The sequence below is a fragment of the Caenorhabditis remanei genome, chromosome V, assembly GCF_010183535.1.
Source record: "Caenorhabditis remanei strain PX506 chromosome V, whole genome shotgun sequence".
NCBI lineage: Eukaryota > Metazoa > Nematoda > Chromadorea > Rhabditida > Rhabditidae > Caenorhabditis > Caenorhabditis remanei.
Genome location: NC_071332.1, coordinates 21,918,269 through 21,943,477, shown reverse-complemented (window position 1 = coordinate 21,943,477; position 25,209 = coordinate 21,918,269). Strand labels below are relative to the sequence as shown.

Genomic DNA, 25,209 nt, shown 5'->3' with positions numbered 1-25,209 from the left:
CATCTGGAGACTTCGAGCGTGTTCAATGCGAGACCAACGGACGTCAATGCTTCTGTGTCAACACTCAAGGAATTGAGGTGCCAAACAGCAGAACCAGAGATGGAACCAGACCGGATTGCTATAGTGAGTTGCTATAGTCAATGATTTTTCAGCATTGTGTAATTAAACTTTATGATTTCCAGGCATCCAATCCTCCCGCCAAGTCAACACTAAAGAATGCGTTGGAGCCAGCACCGCAGGTCCATGCCACGGATCTTTCCAACGTTTCTTCTACAACGAGGACTCCCAAAAGTGCGAGCAATTCACCTACTCTGGATGCGGAGGAAACGGCAATAACTACGAGTCTCGTGAGGCTTGTGAGGATCGTTGTGCTCCACCACCAGTTGGATTACCAAAGTGCGAGATTGGAGAGCCACTGAAAACCAAAATCGGAGTTCCAGTCAACTGTGCCAAGACTGATTGTCCATCTGGCTATAGATGCAGTGTTGTCCAACACTCTAGTGTTTGTTGCCCAGAGAATAACAAGGCTGGTGAGTTAAATTTCTTTGCCTTTGAGATTTTCAATATCTATTTCATTACAGTTGGTCTTCAAACCAGCGGCCGTGCCCACCGCTGCTCCCTTCCAAAGGAACGCGGGCCATGTGACAAGTATGAACTCCGCTTCTACTTCAACCCTGACCTCAACGAGTGCAAGTACTTCTTCTGGGGAGGATGCGAAGGAAATCATAACAACTTCGAGCGTGTCGAGGATTGCGAGAACTCTTGTGGAGTTCAAAAGTCCGGAGTCACCAACCGCCCAAATACCGAGATTCGTACCACTCAAGGAATCAGAATCACTCCAAACGGAGGAAAGTTGAGCTGGGAGGAGACAAGTGAGGAGGAGGACTTCCCAACCACCACTCCATTAGCTCCAGCTCCAACCACAGCTAGACAGACTCCAAGAGCTCCAGCTTCAGTTCACACCACTCAACGTGCTACAGCTCCACCACCGACTACTACGACCACAAGAGCCTCCAGAGTGCAAGCGACTCGTGCTCCAGCTCCAATCGTTGCTGACGAGGATTCAGAAGAGGTTGAGGAGGAGGTCACCGAGGAGCCAGAAGAGTCGGATGACAAGGAGACACCAATCCACGTGCAGCCACCAGTGTCTCAACAAAATACCGTATTGCTCGGAGGTATCGATGACATGACGACTGACTCGGGTTCGCTTTTCTAACGCTTTTAAATATGTGTTTTTGAGTTGCAAAAAGCTTCAAGGTTCTCAGTTTTTGTGAAGTCTCTTTTGTCAATCTTTTGATCTATCAAAACTTTTTTCCTAACTTTTTCATAACCTCACTCTTTTTTTTCACTTCACCAGTATGTAACCCAACTTTGTTTCCAGTCAACCGCTGCCTTCACCCACAAGACGCCGGTAACTGCCGCGGACAATTCGTCCGTTGGTTCTTCGACGACAAGACCAAGTCTTGCGACGTCTTCACATATACCGGGTGCCAAGGAAACGGAAATAACTTCGCTAGCAAGGAAGAGTGTATGGCAATCTGTCATAAGCCAGGTAAACCGTCTGAAAGAGACTTCCGTACAAACAGATTGAAATTTTGTAGAACCAACTCCATCTGCTACCCCAGACTTCTCTCAAGTCTGCGTCAATGACGTTGATGCCGGAGAGTGTAACGGAGTCTTCGAGAGATTCGCTTTTGACGCCGAGACCCAAGACTGCCGAGTGTTCACTTATGGAGGATGCGGTGGAAACGGAAACAACTTTGCCACGATGCAAGAATGCCGTTCCAGATGCGTCACTGCCACCAAGAAACCACCAGTTTCCACATGCGAAGCCGATATTGATGTTGGAGAGTGTGCCGGAGTTTTCTCCCGATTCGCTTTCGACAAATCCATCAATGCCTGCAGATCATTCACCTATGGTGGATGCGGAGGCAATGCTAACAACTTCGCCACCCTCCAAGAATGTACCAACAAATGCGTCAACCGTCCAGTTTGTCCAGAAGCCCCAGCTTGCGACACCAACAGATGCCAACTCGTCAACGACCGTTCTGGATGTCCATTCTGCTCATGCCCACCAGTCAAACAAGCCTCCCCGCCTGGAACCATCACTCCACCAGGGCCAAGAGACAACCTTCCAAACTGTCCAGCTTTTGAAAGATCCGCTTGTCACGAGCCATGCATGGTCTTCCACAACCGTCAAGGATGTGAGGAGTGCGTGTGCCCACATACTGCTCCAACTCCACCACATGTCCCAACGAGACCACTGACCACTCCAGGAGTTCCTCAACCACCAAGCCCATCGAGAAGATTCGAGGCTGGACCACCATCACCAAGAACCACTGAAGCAGCTCCACCAGCTCCTGCTACTCAGCCAGCCAGACAATGTAAGTGACATACCCGAATTATCCAAACATTTCCAATTTTTTAAAAATTTCAGTCGCTGTCAACACCCTCCAACACCAACAAGTCAAGCCAGACCAGATCAACTCTCTTCCACACTCCATCGCCACTCAAGTTCAGGAGAAATGTCTTCAACCAGTTGAGCCAGGACCGTGCAAGAACTTTGATGACCGTTGGTACTTCAATATGGATGATGGAACCTGCCACCCATTCAAGTATGGTGGATGCGCTGGAAACCGTAACCACTTCTTCACCCAAAAGGAATGCGAAGTTCATTGCGCCAGATTCTTGAGTGAGTTTTTTTGATTGATTTTGCATTTTTGAATGAATTAGATAATGGAATGTAAGATAGCTTTGCACCCCTCATGTCATGCACGCTTTGAAATCACTTCAGGCGGTTCGGCGACCTCGTCTACTGCACTTCCCCCGCATGTTAACTTCTCACCCACGTCTTCTTCTGAATTGGAGGCTCCCGATACTCCTGAAACCCCAACTCCAACCACTGAGACTCTCGAAGCTTTCCCTGCTCCAAAACTTCATCATCGTCAATTCGCCTCCCCGATTTTCAAGCCAGTTGTCCCTCAGAACTATGGAAGTGACAAGATCGACTCCTACTCGCCACCAAGTCCAAACAGTAATCTTGTTGGATTAAGTCCTCCAGTCCACCCAACGTATTTTACCTATAACGGTCAGGACCAAGGACAACGTAGAGCGTTTTCTGCTGGAAACCAAAATACCGAGAACCGAATCGAAGTTGGTCAGCAGCTTGAGGCGTTCGGAGGTCAAGCGTTTGCCAGAGGAAGATTCGACGGAAGACAAAGGTTTGAGGTTCCAACTGGAGGAATTCATCAAGCTCCAGAGACCGTGACGTCTTCAGTGCCACCAGTGCCACCAGTTCAACAAAGAGGAAGATTCGATGGACGGGAGAGACTAGCTACCCCAGAGAACAACTCACATCGTCATCTTGGAGATGTCACCACCTCGAGAGCACCTGAACACGCCCCAGAAGACATCAGTGCTCCTGAGGTTCCACAATCAAGATTCCATCAGAAAACTCGTATTGTTGATGTACCAATCGAGGAGAGACAGTTTGGAAGAGAACCAGAAGTTGAACCAGAATCTGCTAGACCTCAAGAAACAGTCAACAGACGGCCAGAAGCCGCAAGAGCATCTGGAGTACCTTTGAGACCACAAGAATCCTTTGGAAGACCCCAGCCTCTGCCAACTATTCGGCCAGAAATCCGTCAAGAATCCCGACCCACTCAAAAGCCCTTCTTACCTCAAGATCATACCAACTCAATTCGTGTGACTTCCCAACAAGCCCGCGCTCCAGAATCCACTATCATTGGACGCCCAGTATCTACATTCCAACAACACTCTGTCACTTCTGAATCCTCCAGATTCCCTCATCGTTTTGTCACAACTACTCAGGCACCAAGACCCGAAACAAAACAGACTCCATGGTTCCAATCAACCTCAGCACCATGGTGGCTTAGAAGCCCGGCTCCTGCAGTAGTTCCAGTTGTTCACAAGAAACGCCCAGAACTAAAAATCGAAAAACTAGAGAAGGAAGAAAGTTCCGGTGGTCCAGCGAGATTCAACTTCGACCCATCCCGTTACACTTTCTACAACGGTGACTACTTTGGACCAACTATCCCAGGAATCCGTATCAATCAGACACAAGGACTCTTCGTCCAAGGTGGAAGAGGTGGCGAGTCAGATGATAAGGAGGCACAGGAAGCATTCGAGCAATTCAAGCAATTGTCGAAAGGGTTCCAGGCGGAGGCTAACAAGTTTTTGGAGCAGGAAAAGAAAGCGGGTCGTACTCCGCAACAGGGATCGTTTATAATTGGTTCAGTGAAGGTTGGAGATGAAAATCCAAAGAAAGGTAAGGAGCACCACAGCACTAACCACAATAATTAGCAATAATTAGTTACTTCTATACATAAATGCATGAGTCTGCATGAGCATCCCACCCTCTTTCAATCAGTTTCCTTTGTTCTAGGCATTCACGACGATGAGGATGACGAGGAGTCCATCGAGGAGCCAGAGCGTCCACAACGGCCACGTATCCATGGTGTCCCAATCCAGCCAACTGTCCCACTTGTAGTCCCCACCTACTCCTCCCCTATCCCAGCGGTGCGCGCGCCAAATGGTAAGATTGAAGGACTCGAGACAATCGGTGCTCACCAGGAGCCACACCCACCCGCACCCGCAACAATGATCGTGCCACGATTGCCAAGTGCACGAATTCAAGGATTCCAAGTCACCAGACCTAGTAGCACAACCACCACCACGACCACCAAGGCTCCAACCACCACCACGGAGACTTCGGAGGAAGTTCAAGAGGTCCATGAGCCAGTGCATCGTGAGCCAGAAGACGTTCAACCACTCCCAGTCATCAAGGAGGTTCAGGAGGAGCAAAATACCGGAAAGGATGTGCAATTGGTAGATCTCGAGAAAGTGAATACTGTAAATACCCTATCTGTACCCAAGGCTCAAACCCCAACAGAAGATTTCGATAGAGATATGATGTTGGGTAGTGGAGAAGGGTCGGGCACGTCTTCTGAATTTGAAATGGCATCCGAAGAGGTAGAGGAAGAAGTAAAGGAGAGACACGAGGAAGTCGTTACTACCACTGAAGAGGTTACAACCGTTGAGGTTACCACCCCAGAAGTTGAGACCACTCCAGAAGTTGTCAGCACTACCACAACTCTTCCATCTTCAACACAAGTCACTTCTACGGAATCTCGATTCAGAGCCACTTCAGAAGAGGTGACTTCCACAGAAGTTGTCTCCGAGATCGCAACCACCACAACTCCACTCAAAAAGATCCAGATTCGTCCGCGAGTCTCTAGCACTACAACCACAACCACCGCATCCCCATCCACTCAGACCCCATCAGTTCCCTCCACCACCTCGCAGGTCCACCACCACTCCCACCCAACCCACGGACCCGAGACAATCACCTCCTCCGAATCTGGAGAAGTCGTGTCCGACTTCGCCTTCAACTCGGACGAGGAGCACGATGAGAACACGGAAATTGTTGAGACTTCTTCTGCAGACTCTTCTGCCAGAGCAGCCGGATCCAAGACTTTGGACGCTGTAAAGGCGCTGGAGACCAGGAAACACGATAAGGAGCAGGAGAATGGAATTAGCAGACAAATGGAGAACATTAATATCGATCTACCAGGTGAGCATCATCGAGAGTTCATACAATATTATTTTTATCTTTCAGAATCCGTTGTTACCCTTGCCCCAACTCCAGTGACCACCACTACCGTACCACCAACCACGACTACCTTCGGAACTACTCCACAACCACACTTCGAGCCAAAGTTCGACGGAAGAGTAGTCTGCGCCATGCCACCAGACGCCGGAGTTTGCACCAACTTGACACCTCGTTGGTTCTTCAACAGCCAGACCGGACAGTGCGAGCAATTCTCATACGGATCGTGCGGAGGAAACGAGAACAACTTCTACGACAGAAATACTTGTGAGCGCAAGTGTATGCCACGTAAGTTGTCTTTGTCTTCTACATCAACTCAGGTTCTCTACGTTAATTATTTCCAGACCACGTCATCCTCGCCCAAGTACCAGACCGTTGCTCATACGACAAAGACTCTGGCAGCGGAAAGGGATACAACGTCAAATGGTACTTCAACATGAAGAACCTCCGTTGCGAGCAGTTCGTCTTCGAGGGACTCGGCGGAAACACCAATCAATTCGAGACCTTGTCCGAGTGTGAGAGAATCTGTACCCCATCTGGACCAAAGACCCCAACTCTTCCACCACAACCAGTGCAGGAGCTTCCAGAGGAGATTATCACGCCATCCCTACCAGCTGTCCCAGCTGCCCCAGCTGTTCCAGCTCTCCCAGTTGTTCCAAGACTCCCAATCGGTGCTCCTGGATCTAACGGACCCCGACCAGTTGCTCCACCACTCCCAACTCCAACCACCTTTATCTCAACCACCACTTCTACTCCATTCGAGGATTCCGAAGAGGTTTATGATGATGAGCCAGAGGAGCCAATCATTGTCCCAGAGATTAGCAGTGTGATGCCATCGGATCTTGCTAGTCACAACATCAATGAGAACATTGAGTTGAGACTTCCAGAAGTCGCTCAGACAGTTCAACCAACATTTGCTCCAGCTCCAACTTCTCCAACAACTCAAGCGCCAACAACTACGCAGCCACCAACTACAGTTGCTCAAACTACCGTTGCCCAGACTGCTGCACCAGTCGCCGCTGTTGCTCCACAGGTCCCACAAGCTCCAGCTCCACAAGCCCCAGCTCCAGTTGCTCCAGTCGCTCCAGTATCCCGCCCAATGGTTCCTGTTCAACTCCCAGAGACTTCAGAGACCCCATCTGAGCCAGCCGCACCACAACCGCCAACTGTCCAAACTTCTGCTCCAACCGCCCCAACAACATCTACCCCACTCCCACCATCCCTCGAGCCACGCCCACCAGCAGCTCATGGAGTAAAGAATGTTGAGAAGGCTACCTCCACCTACAAGGCGGAGCCAGTACTTGGTCGTGAGCACATTCCAACTGCCAACGACGGTCAACCACTTGTTGCACCATCTCCAAAGGAAACAGTCAACTACCAGACTGGAGAGGTCAAATCGAAGGCTGCTGGAATCAAGAGCTTCGATGAGTCTCAAGGAGGAAAGCTTTCCGTAGACATTTTCAACAAGGCAGGTCCAACTAAGTCAATCAACGGAATGCCAGCTTGTGCTAATGGAAGAACCGAAGTCCGTTATTCCGACGGCCGCCCAGTCATGTGTCTCCCAGGAAAGAATCAATGTCCAGATGGATCATCTTGCTACTTCAACGGAATCGACTTCTTCTGTTGCCCAGAAGAGGAGGATCCATACGATAAGCACGCCTTCGGTGGATATGGAGGAGATGAGACAAAGAATGGATACAAAGTTTTCGGAGCCTTGAACATCAGAAGACTTATGGATGAGGTGCCACTCCGCCAGAAGCGTCAAGCTCAAGTCAACTTCAACATCGACTCAGTTGTTGCTCCACTTCGATTTGATGCTGAGAAGCCACGTCAAGTGTCTCGTGCTTTGAGAATGAAGAGCTCCCCAGCTGTTCCACGTCATGGAGCCAACCCACTTTGCATTCAACCAGTTGTCAAGGGATCCTGCCAAGAGGCTCATCTTAGATATTACTATGATAGAGTGACTGACTCATGCAGACTTTTCGAGTACTCTGGATGCGACGGAAATGCCAACAACTTTGGATCTCTTGAGGATTGCCAGAGACTTTGTGTTCTTAACATTCAAAGTGAGTTTACCTATAATCTTTCCTGACAATATATGTATAAAAACATAAATGAGATATTTCAGGCATCAAGAACGGCCAACACGCCACCACTACCGCCGCGCCAATGATCACACCAGAAGAAGATGAGAAGCTGGCTCCAGGACAGTGTCCAGGAGGACGTGCTCCACTCGGAGGATCTTCCCCAGTTCTCTGCGGAAACTCCACAGAATCCATCGGATGCCCAACAAGCTATTATTGCCGTAGAGGACCACCAGATGTCTGCTGTCCAGGAACTGATCCAAAATTGAGTGAGTTTCATGGTTTGAATTGCTTAGGACTCTCCTCATTCTTTATTTTTCAGTGCAACCTGAAGAAATCGTCAAGGATGTTGGCCGCGGAGTCGTCAAGAACGAATCCCATATGCCACGTGGATTCAACCGCCAGATCTTCCTCTCAACACCAAAGTACATGTGCCCAGACGCCGCTGACCCACTGATGTTGGAGAATGGAGAGCCAATGCTCTGCGGATCCGGATTCGATGGAGTCAAGATGTGTCCAAAGGGATATTACTGTGCAATTGACAGTGCCAGAAACTCGAGATTGTGCTGCCCGCTGTATGGAGATGCTCAAAGAATTGCTCAAGAACAGGTGTTCGCTCCAAGAATGGCCTCTAATACAGAGACCACTACTGTAAGATTGGTGGAAGACGTTGAAGTTGGAACCGAGGAGGATGAGGAGGAAGAGGAGGAAGGAGAGGAGTTTGTAGCTCACTTGAAAAAACGGCCAGAGGATAAACCAGTTAGTGTGATTGAGGATTTGGCTAAGCAATCGACTGATTTGAATGAGGAAGATACTGTATCAATTGATATGGGAGATGAGGAGAAGGAAGTTGAAGAGGAGATCACGACGACAACAGAGAAGATGATGGTTCAGGACAAAAGTGTGTGCCAGATAAAGCCAGCTGAAGGTAAGTGAAGAATAGAAAATTCACGGGGTCTGGGAGAGAGTAGATGTAGTGCGCTCAGCTGAAATCAGAGAACAATTTTCGAAAAACTGGCCAAAAATTCGTGAAAACTTACATACCGTAAAACCTGTAATAGAAGCGCCCCAGAGTTTGGAGCACCCTATCTTGGCTGTCTTTAAAGATATGGAAATGTTTTCAACGAAAGAAATATTTTATGAATATCAAACTATATTACGTCAGTCAGCAGCTTCTGATATTTTATTTGGAAACCGAAATGTACCGCTGCGAACAGACATCGCTAGGTGCGCCTCTATTACAGGTTTTACGGTAAATCGTCTCGAAAAATGGTAGATTAATCAATTTGCCACAACAAAACAGCGAATTGAAAAAATTAAAAGTTGAATTTGTCTCCAAGTCTAGTCCCCCTCCCAGGCCCCGTAAAAATGATCATAGTTATTGATCGACGTGGCAGCACATGTGACATACACAATACAGATTTCCACATCTGTTTAGACAAATAACTTTCTAGATTCCAGAACATTTAGGCATGATCCTTATGTTCCTGACTAAAGTAAAACTCATTTCCCTATAATTCCTAATTCCAGGCCGTGCATGCACCGAATCCGAGACACCAACTCGCACCAACCTTCAATTCTTCTACTCGCCACGCGACAAACGCTGTAAACTCTTCTTCTTCCGTGGATGTGGAGGAAATTTGAATCGTTTCGAGAAGAAGTCCGATTGTGAGGCGTTGTGTCTTTAATTCCTTCCTTTTTCCCTTCTTTTTTCTTTATTCGTTTTCTCAAGATTTTCTCATTTCTTCACACCAAAATCTCAGTCTTTCTCTTTTTTCACTGTCTTCTTCACTTTTTTCTTCAAAATGTTTATCAAAACTTCCCAAAACTGTTGCCAAAAAACCCACAAATCCTTCAAACATCCCCCTTCAAACCGAAGCCTTAATTTTCTGTACGTTGTACTCCCTTTCTTATGCTCCTGGGCTCAGCCGACCTAATAATATGTGACGCCTTTTTTCCCAAAAAAAAATGTTAATAATTTAATAATATTTGTGTTTTTTGTTTAGATTTAGAAAAAAAATGAATTAAATTATTTATTTAATATTGTTGTGGGCATCGGGATACACAGACAGGCGACTCAGGATATTGAGTTTTCCCGAATAAAATTTTTTTGCAGAATTAAGAAAACGTATTTTTGGGTGCACATGGCCCGGGAGAATTCAGATAAATTATATTCCTATTCAAATGACATGGTGGTAGGTCAAAGAATAGGAGTGTGTGATCAAAACACACGTATTCCTGGGATTATTACAGAATAATAGTTTGAAATAAAAAGAATAATAAGAATATAATTGGCCCCGCTTCACATTAATTTTTCCTATTAATTCTATGAATTTCAATTTTCAAAGTCTGCAGGCAGGAGCCACGGAGGAGAATTTTAATTTTAAATTGGAATTTAGAAATACTGGTGACTTCATTCTTTTTTGTGTTCTTTGTCGAAAGCATTCAGCTGTCTTTGTTCTGTTAAATGTGGTATTCAGTTAAATGTGGTATAGCATAATTTTTTTATATATGTGGAGAAATCTGAAAAGTTACAGTTATCTGAAAATTATCTGAAACTTGTTCATAGATTCAGAGTTTTCAGTTTTATAGAACAAATGCCTTCCAGAAATTTAATTACAAGCCACACCTGGCGTTCCGTCGGCGCGTCTGTTTGTCGACTTTTAAATGATCCGTTTACAACTGTACTTACCGTAAAAACTGTATTTTTACGGGATGGCGTTATTTTTTTCAAATTTTGAGCATACAGGAGGTGCCGTTATAACACTTATACTCTCTACTCTCTTTATACTCTCTTCCCCAGATAACTTACTAAATTCCTAAAACCCTTACTAAGCCTCCGTTCAAAAACCAACTGAAAAAATCTTTATCACATGCTCTATATCATTCTTTGCACCTAAATCTCGCGCATCTTTCTTTTATTCCTTATTAAAGTAATCCCGTCTTAATGCTATACATGTATCTAGTGTGATCGGTCGGTCAAAAATCATGATAGCCGGAAAGTTTGTTTGACGTGTGAGAAATGTTTTGAAAGCAACCAGTTCACCAGACCAGGGATGAATTTGAATGAATGATTGTTCTTTGAAATCCTCAAATAGTTTTCACCTGCTTCTGACCCTGCCATTTAAACATTTCAACGAGAAAAGAAATTGCGTTTCTCGTTTTTAATAATCAATCAAATTTAACTTGACATGTGCATCGCATATGTTTTATTTTTGATTTCTAAAATCGTTTTGAGTGGTCTTGAACTTGCTTATTGCTTTCAGGATAATCTAATTTTTAGTCTGCGGGAGAGGTTTATGTATTCTGAGAAAATCGAAAATTTGAAGGTATTTTGGTTCAGAATATTAGGTTAATAGGTATGTCAATTTCTTAGAAGTTATTGAGACGAGCTGATTTTTGTTTATGTAGTCTGTTAGTCAGCTTGGAGATATAGGGCGTGACCTAGATCATTAGAAATCTGAGAACACGATGATACCAAATATATATTCAGTTTTTGCCTTTGAGACTTCGTATTCAAAAAAAAACAAGGTCAAATTTTGGACCGCTGACAAGTCATAACCTAGTCTGTGCTAATGTAGCAACCATATCTCCTTAAAATTCTTCCAATTGAGATCAACTCTTTTAGTAATATAATTCAAGACACATTCTATATTTAGAATACCTTTTTTCTGTTTCTGATTTTTGATTTAATAAAAGTGTTTCACATGCGCAAGATCAAATCCCAATTTATGTCAGAAATCGCTTCCCCTATTTTGTTATTTTTTCGTCATTTCCTGGTTTTTGCTAATTTCTGGAACCACCCATTCATGAAATAGAATCCTCTTGTTTTCATCTTCCCCCTAAGTCATCATTTATCCAAAAAAAAGCAAAATAAGGAATTAGAAAAGGTAGGAGGGGAAAAGGGTATCAGAGATTAGTTTTTCAAGATTATTTAAGGAGTTGTTTGCTCATTAGGTGAAGAACATATGTGCCCTTTCTCTAATATTTCTAAGGTAGACTACTGACCACTAACAAAAAATAAGATCACCTGGTACATAAAACGTATAAGGTGGGTGACTGTGAACAAACAAAAAACAGAAATTCAGGGAGAAAGGCGTCATTAAAATATTTTTATTTTTCAGTTTATTAACAGATATCTTTTGAGATTTCATTCATGTTTGCCTGTCTTTCCTATTATCCAGATTTTCGTTAATTCAATCCAGACCCAATGTATCTGTCTTTCTCTTGGTGAAAATATCCGTGATTTGTTTTTTTTTCTTCTCGTTATTGATGTGTTCAATGTATACTTTCTATTACACCCATGATTCCGGGCATTTGAAAACTCATATTTTCATAAACAGTTTGTCTAGACGACTTGTACTTGACAAAGCTTTGAGAGTCAGTAGTTTTTTACTCACACCTCCCCCCAAACTCCTTGAATGCATCTTTAATTTGTATTGTATAAGTAAAAGTTCTAGATCTATGCATACATATTTTCAATATCAAAAAGTTCAATTTTGAAAAGTTAGTTATAAAAAAGTACACCATATAATAATGTCCTTGGTGCGAGTTTTTTTTTCATTCTTCCAGAATTTTAACGGAGTTGGAATCTTGTACCGCCCGTTTTTCTTGGAAATGTTTTTTTCTTTCAGTTTACTTCCAGCTTCCTTAACAATATCCAAACCACAAGCCAGGGTTTATGAGACCAGATTCTCACGTTCGTTGGTCCCAATTTCATTCTGTGAGATAATCACAAGATTCTTTCACATTTTTTCAAGAGAGTCTACTAACATGAAATGGAAAACAAATTCAGGGTCTCACGTTGTCATTAGGAAGTTTGGTGCTGATTTTGTTTTTTCTTGAGGAGTATTTAGCTCGTTTACTTAATCAATTTTTATATCAGGATATGTTCTGGCTATTGTTTTTGATTTTAAGCCATAATCTATAATTTTGTGTAATTTTTAATGCGATTTTGAGCCGATTTCGGATAATAGATAAGAGAGGGCAATTTTTTTATTAATTTTTAGTAGGCAGTCGTGAGATTTTCATTTAAAAAAAACATCTCAAAATCAATACAATTCTGATTTTCAAGCATTTATCTATGAAAAATTATAGCTTCAAAGCGAAAAAAGCAAATTTCAACTCAAATTTGATTATTTTAAGCTATTTTTTCGGTCAAATTCGATTATTTTTAGTCAGTTTTTATATAAAATAAGAAAATTTTAAAGAATCTATTTATTTTCCCAAACACAAACAACAAGTGAACTTTTTCGGTTTCATACATACATATGTACCAGCACTCTGAATATCTGGAAAAGAGATTACATCATTCCACCTAGACATCTCAACTCAAACTATAGACTTTTCAGATTTCCGACCGTGAGAGCGTTTTCAAAACTTAATAAACTTGTTGCCCAACTCCTTCAGGAAATTTCAAGTACTTCATAAGTTACACTCAAGTTTTTTTTCTTCCAATTTGAACTACAGATCAAGTGAGTTCAAATAAGGTTTTTTAAGAATCTCACTAATCTACCATCGACCAACTGTTTTTCTCATCTCTGAACAATCTTGTGATTTCAATCAAAACAATATAGTAATTTCCATCTCTCTCTCTCGATATTCTTATTTCCGTTCTCACCCAACTTCCTCAATATTTCTTGTCCCTTCATTCATTCCAACATGCTACAGAATATGGAGCCTCTTCTTATCATCCTTCTTGTGATCTACATGACAATTTTTGTGGTAGGATTCACTGGGAATCTACTGATGGTGTTGGTCACTTTTCATAGCAAGAATCTGCGATCAATTTGTAACATGTTGATTTGTGCGTGCTGCTTCTGTGATTTGCTGTTGTTCACGGATATCCTTGCGTTTTTTATTGGAAGCTTTGTGGAAATTAGTCAACGTAAGTGATAAGGATATATATATATAACCTTTGGCTGGTTTAGTGGAAAATGACCAACTTTGAGAGTGTGTCATGGTAATTCTGATTGTCACACTTAGAAGATTTTTAATGAATTATACAGATCAAAAGTAGAGCTCTATTTTTGTAGTTGACAATTTTGTGTACGTTCACTCCCTAGAGAGTTATGATTATTTTAAGACTACACCTCAAAAATCGCGCTATATTACATTGAAATTCGTCGAATAAATTACTTTGTCGCTAGAGAGTGTCCGTACAAAAAAGCTGTCAACTAAAAAAATGGAGCTTCACATTTGATCTGTACTATCCATTAAAAATTTTGTTCGGTGGGACAATCAATCGTACCATGACGCCCTCTCAAAGTTGGACAATTTCAACTGAAAACGGTCAAAGTTTACAACTTTCTGACATGTACTGTACCTTATGTTTTTCCCCCAAACAGTCTTTGTCAATTTCAGAAACCTGCTTCTACATGAACATCCCCGCCGATTTCGGAGCATTCGCTTCCAATGCCTGTGTCCTTGCCGTTGGAATAGACCGTCTGATTGCCGTTGTCAATCCTGGTCGCTACAAACAATTGGAGATGGAGAGATTCAAGTACTTCTCGCTTCTCATGGCATTCCCAGTCCTTTATGCACTTGCGCTACTTCTCGTGGGATTTGGTGAACGTGATCCGACAAAGTAAGTCATGAGAGTGGTTTTTGATGTTTTATGAGTCACTTTCAGAGTTCTCCCATGCCTATTACCTAACTCTTTGGGACATGCTTACGACCTTTTTGCGCTCACCTCCTTTGGTATAAACCTTTTTGTACCGCCCATCTATATTTATGTCTACTATCGGATAAAGAGAATGAGAATGAGTGAGTTAACTATTTCAGGTTTTTTTAAAACATGTATTAGTTTTTCATTTCCAGACAACTCCATGAAAGCCGTTTTCAAATCTCTATTTGTAACGGTATGCCTGGTTGTGTGTGGGTGGATGACTACTGATTTAATTGGTGCACTGACAGTAACTCTTCCAATGGATGATAAAGTGAAAATGATGATACAGTTATATTGTGGAACTTTTATTTTCACATCCTCAGCGTTTAATGCAGTGGTGTATTACAAGTTGAGGTATAAAAACTCTTTAATAAATTTAAATTCTTTCATAAAAGTTACTTCCAGTCGGGACTACAGAAGTGCAATGCGTACAATGTTGGGTATTTCCAATGAGACTCAGGCAATGAAGTCTACAACATATAAAGAGGCGACAGATGCACAGAAGTCTACTATGAATCGAGCATCGACAAACACAAACGCTATTAATACGGATTTACATGTATAATCCTGGAAATGTTGGTTTGGAGAAAGTGAAACCTACCTCTGATAATACTGGTGTAATTGGATAGCTTTCTATATAACCCTGTAATGAAGTAATGTGTTTATTAACGATTTTAAATAATAAAAACTTTAATGAATATAAAAATTAAACAACCAACTATTATTTTCATTCGCCAGAGAAATTCCTCGCAATTTTTCGCCCTTTTCAGTGTTAAAAGGGGAGATTTTTGAGAAATTTACTTTGCCTGCCTGTAACTTCTAAGGATGTGGCCGTACAAAAAAGTAGTCAACTACAAAAATGATGCTCTACTTTTGATCTACACTCCATAAACAATTAAAACTGTCAGACTATCAGAGAGGCCGAGTCACACTCACAAAGTTGACCGTTTTCAACTAAAAACTGCAAGCGTCGCATTCTTTATGATCAGTACTGTAATTTAGAGGTTCTATCAAGATAAGACTGTCACATAAAAGTTTTCCACATTTTTCTCCATAGCTTCGCAAACGTCGATACGGTTTCCTACAAAAATACAAGTTTTACAAATGTTTGAAATTCAAAACTTCATATATTATAACTACCTAACTTTAACAGCCCTGAAGATTTGGGTAACAAGTCATGGAAATAAAAATAAGCGATTTCTTGAATTTTTGATTAAATATAACAAAAACTCTACAATAAATGTTTTCCCAAGGTTTCAGGTCCATCCGACCAATTTGAATAAAGTTATCGCCAAAAAACCCTTGCGGAATAAGATTATCGCCGGCACTGTAAGCACTTTCAAACATAACTAACACAAAACTTATAACCCTCAACAACAACATCATATTCCAGGTCATCTTGCCCTTCTTACTGATCTAAACATCATCATGAATCGCTAACTAAACAACTCCAACTTTCGAGACATTCACACAAAAGAATGATACATTTGTCTGGATTTCGTGTTGTATTCAGTTTTGTCTTTGGTAGTTGTAGTTATGTGTATAAATATATGAATTCTTCTACTTACTTGTTTACTCATTGAAAGAAGAACATTTTTTATTCGATTTCATTCTCTTCGCGATCTTATAAATTTTTGAAATTTTTTGAAATTGTCAACCTAATTCTCATTTAATGTTAGAAAAATATTTGTGTAGTCTGTCTGTCGTTGTCTTTCGGATGTCCGGATGTCCACCATCTCCCCTCCACTACCCAAATCCGCCTTGTTTACCCCCTTCACCCTGTAATAACTTCATATCAAAGGAGCGCCCCTTCTCTTCCTGAAACAATAATATCATTTAAGTATCACTCGGAGGCGACCTTCTTCTTTTCGGCAGCAAGTTTTACGGGTGTGAACCACAGTCCCCTCCATTCCTAAGTGGGTGCGGTGATTACTGTTTATTAAAAGGGGATACCGACGTTCGGAGTAGTATGTAAACCGACTTTTTTCTCGAGTGGTGGAGATGGGCGCAAACATTCGGAAGTTTTATGATGAATTAGTTTCGCAGAGCCGGCGGGGTCCCGGTTTTGAAGTCATTTTTTGATTGATTAGAGTTCGCGGCTAGTTGCGAAGATTGTCTTTTTGGGTTTTAAGGGCTGTGAAGTGACTGTATCGGTCAGGGGTGGATTACTGTCAGCTAGCTGGTGAGAAAATCAGTCCGGATATGCGATAAAAATGCCAAATTTTTTAGGGGTGCGGTTAGTAAGGGTACTGTAGAAGACCGGTGTTATTCTCAGCTAGCAGGAGATTAGGTTAGGTTAGTGACAGTACTGAACTCAATGCCTAGAAAGGTGTGCCGTAAGAAAAACAATTTTAATCAGCATTTTAAACATTGAATTCATTTTCTACAAAGGGAGTTTAGCTTTAAATTCTTTTACATCTCAGCCAGTTTTGATGGATGGAATCATCACGATTTTTATACCATTAGAAAGGCCAATTTTTTCTGGTTAGGATGATGACAGTAGTGAACTAAATGACTAAAAAGTTGTTACGTGAGTCTTTCGATTACGGTGCTAGATCTAACTGGACCAAGATTGTAAGCATGCCCTTAGGTGAAGTCCCACCCAACTAACAGTAACTCATGTAACTCGTTCACTTAAAGTTTTAGGCAGAATTGGATAACATACTCTAAATCCCGACAGCTTCAGCTACCGAATGTACTATGTTACAATTAAAACTTACGGTACCGTAAGATCTGTAATAGAGGCGCACCTAGCGATGTCATATCGAAAAAACTGCTAACTGACAAAATATAGCTTAACATTTATAGAATATTTCTTTAGTTAAAAAATTTCGATATCGTCAAAGATACCAGAGATAGGATGCTTCAAATTTATGCTAGCGGGTGCGTCTCCATTACAGGTAATACGGTAATTGCAGAATCTCAACTATTTACGTTAAATTTTTGAGCATACAAGAAACCATAACTGGCTGTTTCGTTCAGTTAGTCTAACCTGCCCTATTTTCCCGCGCCAATTAATGCGGTCTCTCCTCCTACCACCCATTTGCCACCACCCCTCCCCGCTATCATAACAAATGCCTCTACTGTTTATTCGTATCTCCAGTGGTCCCTTCCTATCACTTTTTTCTTCTCCCCTTCTTGACCATATTTGTTCTCATCACCAGACGGACAGAAAGTCATGATGCCTTGTCCAGGACTAGAGAAGTGTCATAAGCTGACAATCAAACATATCACCAAAAAGTTTATTTTTGATTTCATTCCAACATGAAATCGGGGGAATAGTTTGCTCAAGTTTTCTGCTGCTCAATGTTTGTAGGGGGCGGAGCGAGTGACCATTCTGGTCACCACACCTTTTTTTGGGTTAGGAAGGGGGAATCACTGAGACACACTTTTTTGGTGATAATAAAGGTGTGGTGGCGTTGGTTTTCAAGGCTCGTTGCTGATGAGAATGCGATTTTTTCACTTTTTTTTGTTGGTGGTATGTCCCTTATGGGTACAGTAACCTTCTTCAGAGATACAGTATTCTTTTTGTGCCCTTGTTACCGTAACCCATCCCTGTATATGTTATATGTTGCTAATACTGTGAAGCCATTTTCGAAATCTTATGAAATGGTCAGCAAGCTTTGACCATTTCATAAGTTTTTCAAAGACGTCTTATGTAAATATTACCTTGAATTGATAAGCTGTCCAGGTTTTTGAATATTGTTGCCTTAAAACATTGTGTCGAAAATACCTGACACTTAGACCTTAAAGTGTCATGAATAGCCTGCAACATTTACAAATGAACTACAGTAATCTATCCCAGGTACAGCATCTTATAAGTCAAGTACATTAGGTACAGTTATCTACAGTTAGCATTTTGCTGTCAATCGTTCGTTATATTCTCTCATTATGGTATAACCGCGTTCTCATCATGTCTAAAACCTTTTCAGCAATTATAGACCCACATTTCAAAATCTCCTACCACCACTACCAATTCTCCCCCTCTTGTTATAGTACTACATGTTTATTTTCCCCCTGGAATACTGAATACTACATAGTAATAACAGTACACCACCGTTGTGCACACAAAACACGTGACGTCTCATTCTTTGGAATCTGAGAATGAATACAATTTCGAGCCATAAAAATTTCGTTGCGTTCTTCCCCCCCTTCTTTGTTTGTATGTTTATATTTTTACGTCACAAACTCACAAACAGAAGACATTCAGAATTCATGCAAATTGTACTTTTCTAACCAGTAGGAAAATAGAAAAACTTTTTTGTAGGGAGATTTTTGATTAGTTGGTTCAATAGAATTTGACTAGAATGTCTTTGAGTCTCAACTTTTTCCGCTAAAAAGCTTCACTCTGATTTTTCAATCTCCCTAAATTTCAGGCACCTATGTACTCTAGTATAGTCCCGTCTAGTTCACATGGCTACTATCATAATCATCACCAACCACAACATGCTCAATACCAGGCCTACCAGCAAAACTACCACCAGCAAAATAATTTTGGACAGGCTTACAATGGACCCCCCACTGCCACAGCAGCTCCGGTGATAAATGTGCATAACTATCACTTTCATACAGGACCGGTTAATAATCAGGTGAGGAGTTTTATAAAGAAAAGTTCATTTTTGAGTTTTCCAGGTCATCGAGCAACACTACACCCATCATAACCACCACCAATTTGATGACAACATTCAAAATATGGATCATAACACCCAACAGACTTTCAACTTCTCCCCTGATAACAATCCCACGAATTTCAACGAGCATAGCCAAGAGCACTCTGGCTCCGGCTCCGAGTCCTCCACCCCGTTTATCTTCGAGCACAAGGTGTTTATTCCCTCCCCGGCAGCGTCTGTAAGCAGCTACTCATTCTCCAGTGACTTATCCGGAAAAGATGAGGAAGACCCGCGAATCCCTTTGAAGGACAGAGGACGTGTCTATCATCCACAGAGTACTGAAAAACCCAAGAAGGTGCCGAGTAAGCGAAGAGACAAGGAGACATTGGACAGGCTTAGGGTGCACAAGTGTTTGTATCAAGGTGAGTTGCTTAGCTAAGCAGCTCCCTCCTCATTCCTTATTCTTCCAGGCTGCGGCAAAATCTACACAAAAAGCTCCCACCTGACGGCTCATGAGCGTGTTCACAGCGGTAAGTACCCTCTTTTGATACCTATGTACAGTAATTCATCATGTTAGACGCGGTCTCCTAAGAGTAATACGATACTTCCGGAGACAAACAGGGCGAGCGCTTCCGATCCAATTAGATACACTTATCAATCTTAGAGAGATACAGTTGTTATAACGGGAGTATCAATATTTGACCTTTGTCAGGTACTTCAGGGGCACATAGCCGCCTTTTGGCGGGCGGGTGATTGTAAACTGTCAATTGGGGCGAAGGATAGCGGGAAACTGATATTTGGTATTTGGGGTACTTGATAACCAGATACATCTGAAAACCGAGTTGAATGTTTTCTGCCAATTTTACCATAGGTAATTTCGACTCTGAGGATTTCAAAACTGCAAGAAAAATATGCTAAAAATCCAGTGGTCCGAGTTGTAAGCCATCAAACTTTTCCTACGGCTAAGCTTTTTACCACGAGACACACGGTCTGCCGAAATGTCTGTTACAGCCGTTTGATGGCTCATAACTCGGTCCACCATTTTGCAAATTTTTCTTGCAGGTTTGGAATCTTCAGGGTCGAAATTACCTATGGTCAAATTGACTGAAAAAGTTCAACTCTCTCCGCCGTGTACTTCCCTTGTTAGTGTTCTTCCCAGTGGATATATCAAAAAGTTGTAAACTACAAAATTTTTTATAATTTTAAGCGGATTATTTTCATAGTAGATTATTTATTTGTAGGTTTTGAGCTATGAGCTATTAATTACAAAAAAATAGGTACAAACTTTGAATTTCACAGTTCAAAACTTTTTCTTTGACCCTCCCTAAAAAGTTACAGAAAGCTTACCAATTTCTTTTCTAGGCGAGAAACCATACCCCTGCGAATGGCCTGGTTGCTCTTGGCGATTCGCTAGATCCGATGAGCTCACTCGTCACTACCGTAAGCACACTGGAGCCAAGCCGTTCGCATGTAAGGAGTGTTCGAGGAAGTTCTCGAGGAGTGATCATTTACAATTGCATATGAAAAGACACGAACCAGATGGAATGATGGGGATGATACAGGAAGAAGAGGATTTTAAGGATTTTAAGGAATTTATGAATTTTGTGTAGTTTTTTGTTCAAATTTTATTAATTTAATAAAGAAAATGGTTTATTATTGGTCAGAAACATAGTAAAGCAAATGTATGGTAGTGATTGATTTTGAAAGAGTTCAATGGAGCAATAAGTCTGTCTGTCTACACACGTCTATAATATCTGGTCATGTCATGCCAGAAGCACGACTTCATCGATTCGAATCTGTCAAAACATGGTACATAGGACATATCGAGTTGTTGTGGGTGTCCGAGACGTTGGTCGCAGAATGAGAGGCATTTTTGACCGGCGATAGTGGTGGTGACACCGTTACGAGCACAGCAGGCGCGATGGTCTCTGGAGAATGGAAGTTGGTGGGGGTAACAGGGTATAAGGGATAATAAAACTATCTTGAATAGATAGAATAATTCAAGGGCTACATTATTGTAGTTGAAAACTTTTCTGTAGAAATCCTCCCTGGAAAGTTATAGTTGTGCAAACATTGGGTACAGATGACCCCCCAACTCTCTCGCTTGTAGAGGTGCATGACTTTAAAGGCGCATATCTCAAAAGTGGGCGGAGCTAACAAAAAGTTGTCAACTACAAAAATGTAGCCCGTGTCTTGTTCAATATAAATACAAAACACTAAAATGCTGTGGTAACATCGTGTACCATGACGGGATTTCAAATTTCACAGATTTCAAATTTTTTAATTTTCTTATTTTTTACCTTCCCTGAGCAGCACAGAACTGCATCTCCTTCATTGCATCAAGTGGACATGGGTCTTGCTTAAAGTACATTGCTTGGAGGGATGACTTGGTAAATGCTCCGAATGAGCACTTCGAGAGACAGGCGTCTGGGAGCTTGCGGTCGATACAGCACTCGTAGAAAGCACGGTCTGGGTTCTGGAATTAAGGGATGACCGACCTAAAATATGAATGTGCCACTCACAATTGGCTCTTCCGAATCTCGATTTCTAGCCATTGATGGAGACATCAACTGGATTTCCTCAGACTCGGTGAGTCTCTCCTTTCTACGGACACGTTCCATAGCCATCCGCTGTCTCAACACCTCTCTGTCAATCTCTTCAGATGCACTTCCTGACACTGTCACTCGACTGCGTCCACGTTTTGGTTGGTAGCTTTTGGCTCCGCGTGCTCTCAGTCTGTAACATCCGTACGATCCGCATCCGTAGCTACGTTGGCATCCGCAAGCTGGTTGGGCTTGTGGTTGGTAGGCACCGCAGCCGGGTTGGTAGCCGCAGAGACCGTTGGTGGCGCACTGAAAAAATTTGGGTGATTGTTTTGATGTCTTCTGGATTCTGAATTACCTCAAAAGAACTTTCTGGCAATCCCAGAAATACAACCGCTAGTAGAGCGACTGACGTGGTTAGATGCATCTGGAAACTTAAAAAATTTGAAAAAGAAATGGTTTAGTTGAAAAATGACAAAAAAAGGGGGAGGGAGGGGTCATCAGACCTCGCATTGTAGTGCGATAGAATAAAACTACAAATCACAGAAAGAAGACAACAAAAAAGAATATTAAGAAGAAAATTGTTGGTGTGGTTGCAATATGTGTACCTCGTTTGTACTTGGTACTTTGTAGAAAGGTTGGACATCTGGACGGACAGAAAAAACGCAGACAGATAAGTCTATAGCACTGTGATAACCAGATAAACCTTTAAACCCCTTAAAAACCTTGAAAAACCTCAAAAAACCTTAAAACCTTGAAACCCCTTCAAAACCTTTAAAGCCTTAAACCTGAAAAAAAACCTTAAACTTTAAACCTTAAAAACCATTGCGAGCTATAATCAGAAAATACACAAAATTGTTTAGAAAAGTCTGGTCATCTGGAGGAATGCCAACTTTTTGCGATTTTCTGGAAAACTTGAAAATCCGGACATCCAGACAGCGTTATTACTGTAAGAAAATTGGCAGAAATTATAAACTGTCTTCATGATCTCAAATATCGGTAAGGAAAACTAAAATCAGATTTTTGTTTTTTCCTCCTGTTTTCCTATTTTCAAAGTAACAAAAACCAACCAACTATTCTAATTCTACCTACACCTGCAACTTAAAAAATAGTAAACAGGAGACTATAAGATGGAAAGGTATTAGTGGTGCCTTAGACATCAATCACCGCGTGACGCCTTCTGAATTCTCCCTCCCTAGGACGTCTACATCTTTGAAAAAAGGTTTCGTGTGATTTCGGTATGAGGAGAAGGGTGGGAGTAGTAGAAACAGTAGAAACCTTGACAATTTGATTCGGCAAACAATAATTCCTTTCCGCTTTTTTTCGAGAATTTCTCTCTGTTTAAAATGCCACAAACAATTGCCTTCTCCTCGAGGTCATTACGTTTTTTGCCTATCTGATGACGTTGATTGATAAGAAGAAGAAATTCGGAAGAAGAAGAAGAAGAAGACGTGATGAAGAAAACAATGGCAGAGGAGGTTTGGAGAATATTGTATGAAACCAGTACAAAAACAGGCATGGGATATTGAAAATTTAGAAACCTTAGAAGTCGGACAAACAGACAGACATCTGGACAGGCATAAAGCAAAACTTGCTTTTTTCAGTTTCAAAGAAATCCTGTCAAGCAAAAGTTTGGGACACATCTGGACAAACACCGGGACACCGGGATTCACCGATTGGTTTTTTTTTTGCAAAAAAACAGCCGAATTTTTGTCTATATTTTTTAATATCGTTAAACCTAAGTGTACATGGGATTTTTGACTGTTTTTGAAAAAAAATTTCAAAATTTTTCAAAAAAATGTTTTTTTGACTTCGAGCCGAGATTTTGCAAGTCTGCAATTAACTTTCAGCCGTTTTGACCGGTCAGACAGATGTTAGGGCATCCGGACAAACTAACTCACATAAATACAAAACAATATCCAAACAGGCATAAAGTTTTTTCTGAAAATTCTCTGATGTCTGTACAAACTTTAGGAACTTATACAGAAACAATTTAATCCATCTGGTAAATTTACTTTTTTCAGCATACTTGTTCAAAAAATCTTGGTAAAATCTCTGAAAACCCCGTAAAAACCGAATATTAAGAAAGAAAAGGGTTTACAACTAAACCGTATGACTGTTGTTATTTGAAAACCTCAAAAATCATTCTTCCATTTATATATGTACCCCTCGTTCAACCCGTTTCCCCCTCCATTTTCCCTTTTACCCAGTAATTTGTCATAATTCAATTCCAACTGTTTCATTCATTCGTTCCCTCGATTTTCACTTTTACCCCAGCCCTACCACAGAAAAATACAAAAATAGAAAGAAATTTCACTTTTTCATTGCAAATCGAACACAAAAACCAAAAGAAAATAGAAAATTAGGAAACCGTACAAATTGGAAAATTGAAATGGGTGCCACGTGGAATTACAGTAATCATGACTATAGCAGATGCAGATTTGTCGGTCGCCGTGCACCCGGCAGCCTTGCTCCTCGAGCTGCGGTTTGTGGTAGCTTCTGGAAAAAATATATAATTGACTAATAATGTTTAAAATAAGGAAAAAATTATTTAGGGGGCACCCGGAGTTGAACCAGGGACCTCTCGATCTGCAGTCGAATGCTCTGCCACTGAGCTATACCCCCGATGAAAGTTACGGAAGACAGGCGGTCGATTTGAACGGGGGGAATCGGAAGAGAGAGTGGTCAGAATGCGAGAGAGAGATGGTCATATCGGAGGGCATTGAGATGGAGGAGACACAATGTTTGTTCAGTTTGTAAACGCAGAAGGGGGAGGGGGTGGTCTAGGCAGAGAAATAAAGAAAATTAGATTAAAACGGCCTAGAATCGTATCTACACGCGGTCTGAAATTATCTCAAACAGTAAGAAAATTTGAATAGAAAATGCAGAAAATGTTTCAAACAGCAATCCAAGGCGTAAGATCGTGGAAACGCGCTCCGTCTCACAACGGTTGCCAGAAAAAGACTAGAGTGAGTGCAAATTTGAATTTGACAAAGTTCCAACGATATTTCGTATCTTATCTTTGATATAAACCGCTAGACGGCTCGAAAAATTCAAGTCAGTTTGTTGCTGATCTTACGGCTCGCACTGCTGGCTAAAGTTGTTAATATCTGTATTAAATGACGAAAAATTGTTTGAAATTGCCAGGTATTAGAATTGGCTTTGCAACAGTTTGAACTTAAACAATCAAATTGTTCAAAAAAAACCGGAAATCATGAACCATGACAAAAATTAATTAAATACCTGCCAATATAACTAATCAATAGGTTAAAAACTGTCAAAAAACGGAAAAAATAGGTCAAAAATAGTAGAAATCGAGCTAATTTTATTCAACCCTTTGTGAGAACGATTAAATTAAATGTATCCGTTCAAAACTTTCTGAATTAAGTTGATAATTATTAATTGAAATTGTCGAAAAGTTAAAACATCAGCCAATACAATAACAGTCGGTCTCAGAACCAAAAAATCAAAAATTTAATAATTTCACGGTTTGAAAATCATCTGAAATTGACAAAAACTGAGGTTTCTAGCAGATTTAAATTAACATTTATATTAAATTTTAATAAAAGTCTCCACTCCCATAACTGCCAAAAAACCTTACCTCGTATCATAAGGCAAACACGTCAACGCGATCTCCCTATTATCATCCATATTATGTGAGACCACTCGGGTACAC

At 41.4% G+C, this 25,209-nt stretch overlaps 3 protein-coding genes across 3 annotated transcripts; 2 read left to right on the top strand and 1 right to left on the bottom strand.

Moving 5' to 3' along the window:
* Positions 1-13,386: 13,386 nt before the first annotated feature.
* On the top strand, positions 13,387-14,945 carry GCK72_021925 (uncharacterized protein; the record flags this gene model as incomplete). Its single annotated transcript, XM_003105263.2, has 5 exons — positions 13,387-13,600; positions 14,077-14,299; positions 14,345-14,478; positions 14,533-14,734; positions 14,786-14,945. 5 exons carry the CDS (start codon positions 13,387-13,389, stop codon positions 14,943-14,945), a joined length of 933 nt encoding a protein of 310 aa, XP_003105311.2.
* Positions 14,946-18,762: 3,817 nt separating this feature from the next.
* GCK72_021924 (uncharacterized protein) lies at positions 18,763-20,600 on the top strand (the record flags this gene model as incomplete). The annotated part of the gene is made up of 4 exons (XM_003105157.2): positions 18,763-18,969; positions 19,013-19,412; positions 19,461-19,520; positions 20,353-20,600. 4 exons carry the CDS (start codon positions 18,763-18,765, stop codon positions 20,598-20,600), a joined length of 915 nt encoding a protein of 304 aa, XP_003105205.2.
* Positions 20,601-20,725: 125 nt separating this feature from the next.
* On the bottom strand, positions 20,726-25,144 carry GCK72_021923 (uncharacterized protein; the record flags this gene model as incomplete). Its single annotated transcript, XM_053734574.1, has 6 exons — positions 20,726-20,918; positions 21,291-21,466; positions 21,513-21,842; positions 21,892-21,960; positions 23,947-24,032; positions 25,135-25,144. 6 exons carry the CDS (start codon positions 25,142-25,144, stop codon positions 20,726-20,728), a joined length of 864 nt encoding a protein of 287 aa, XP_053583487.1.
* Positions 25,145-25,209: the final 65 nt, after the last annotated feature.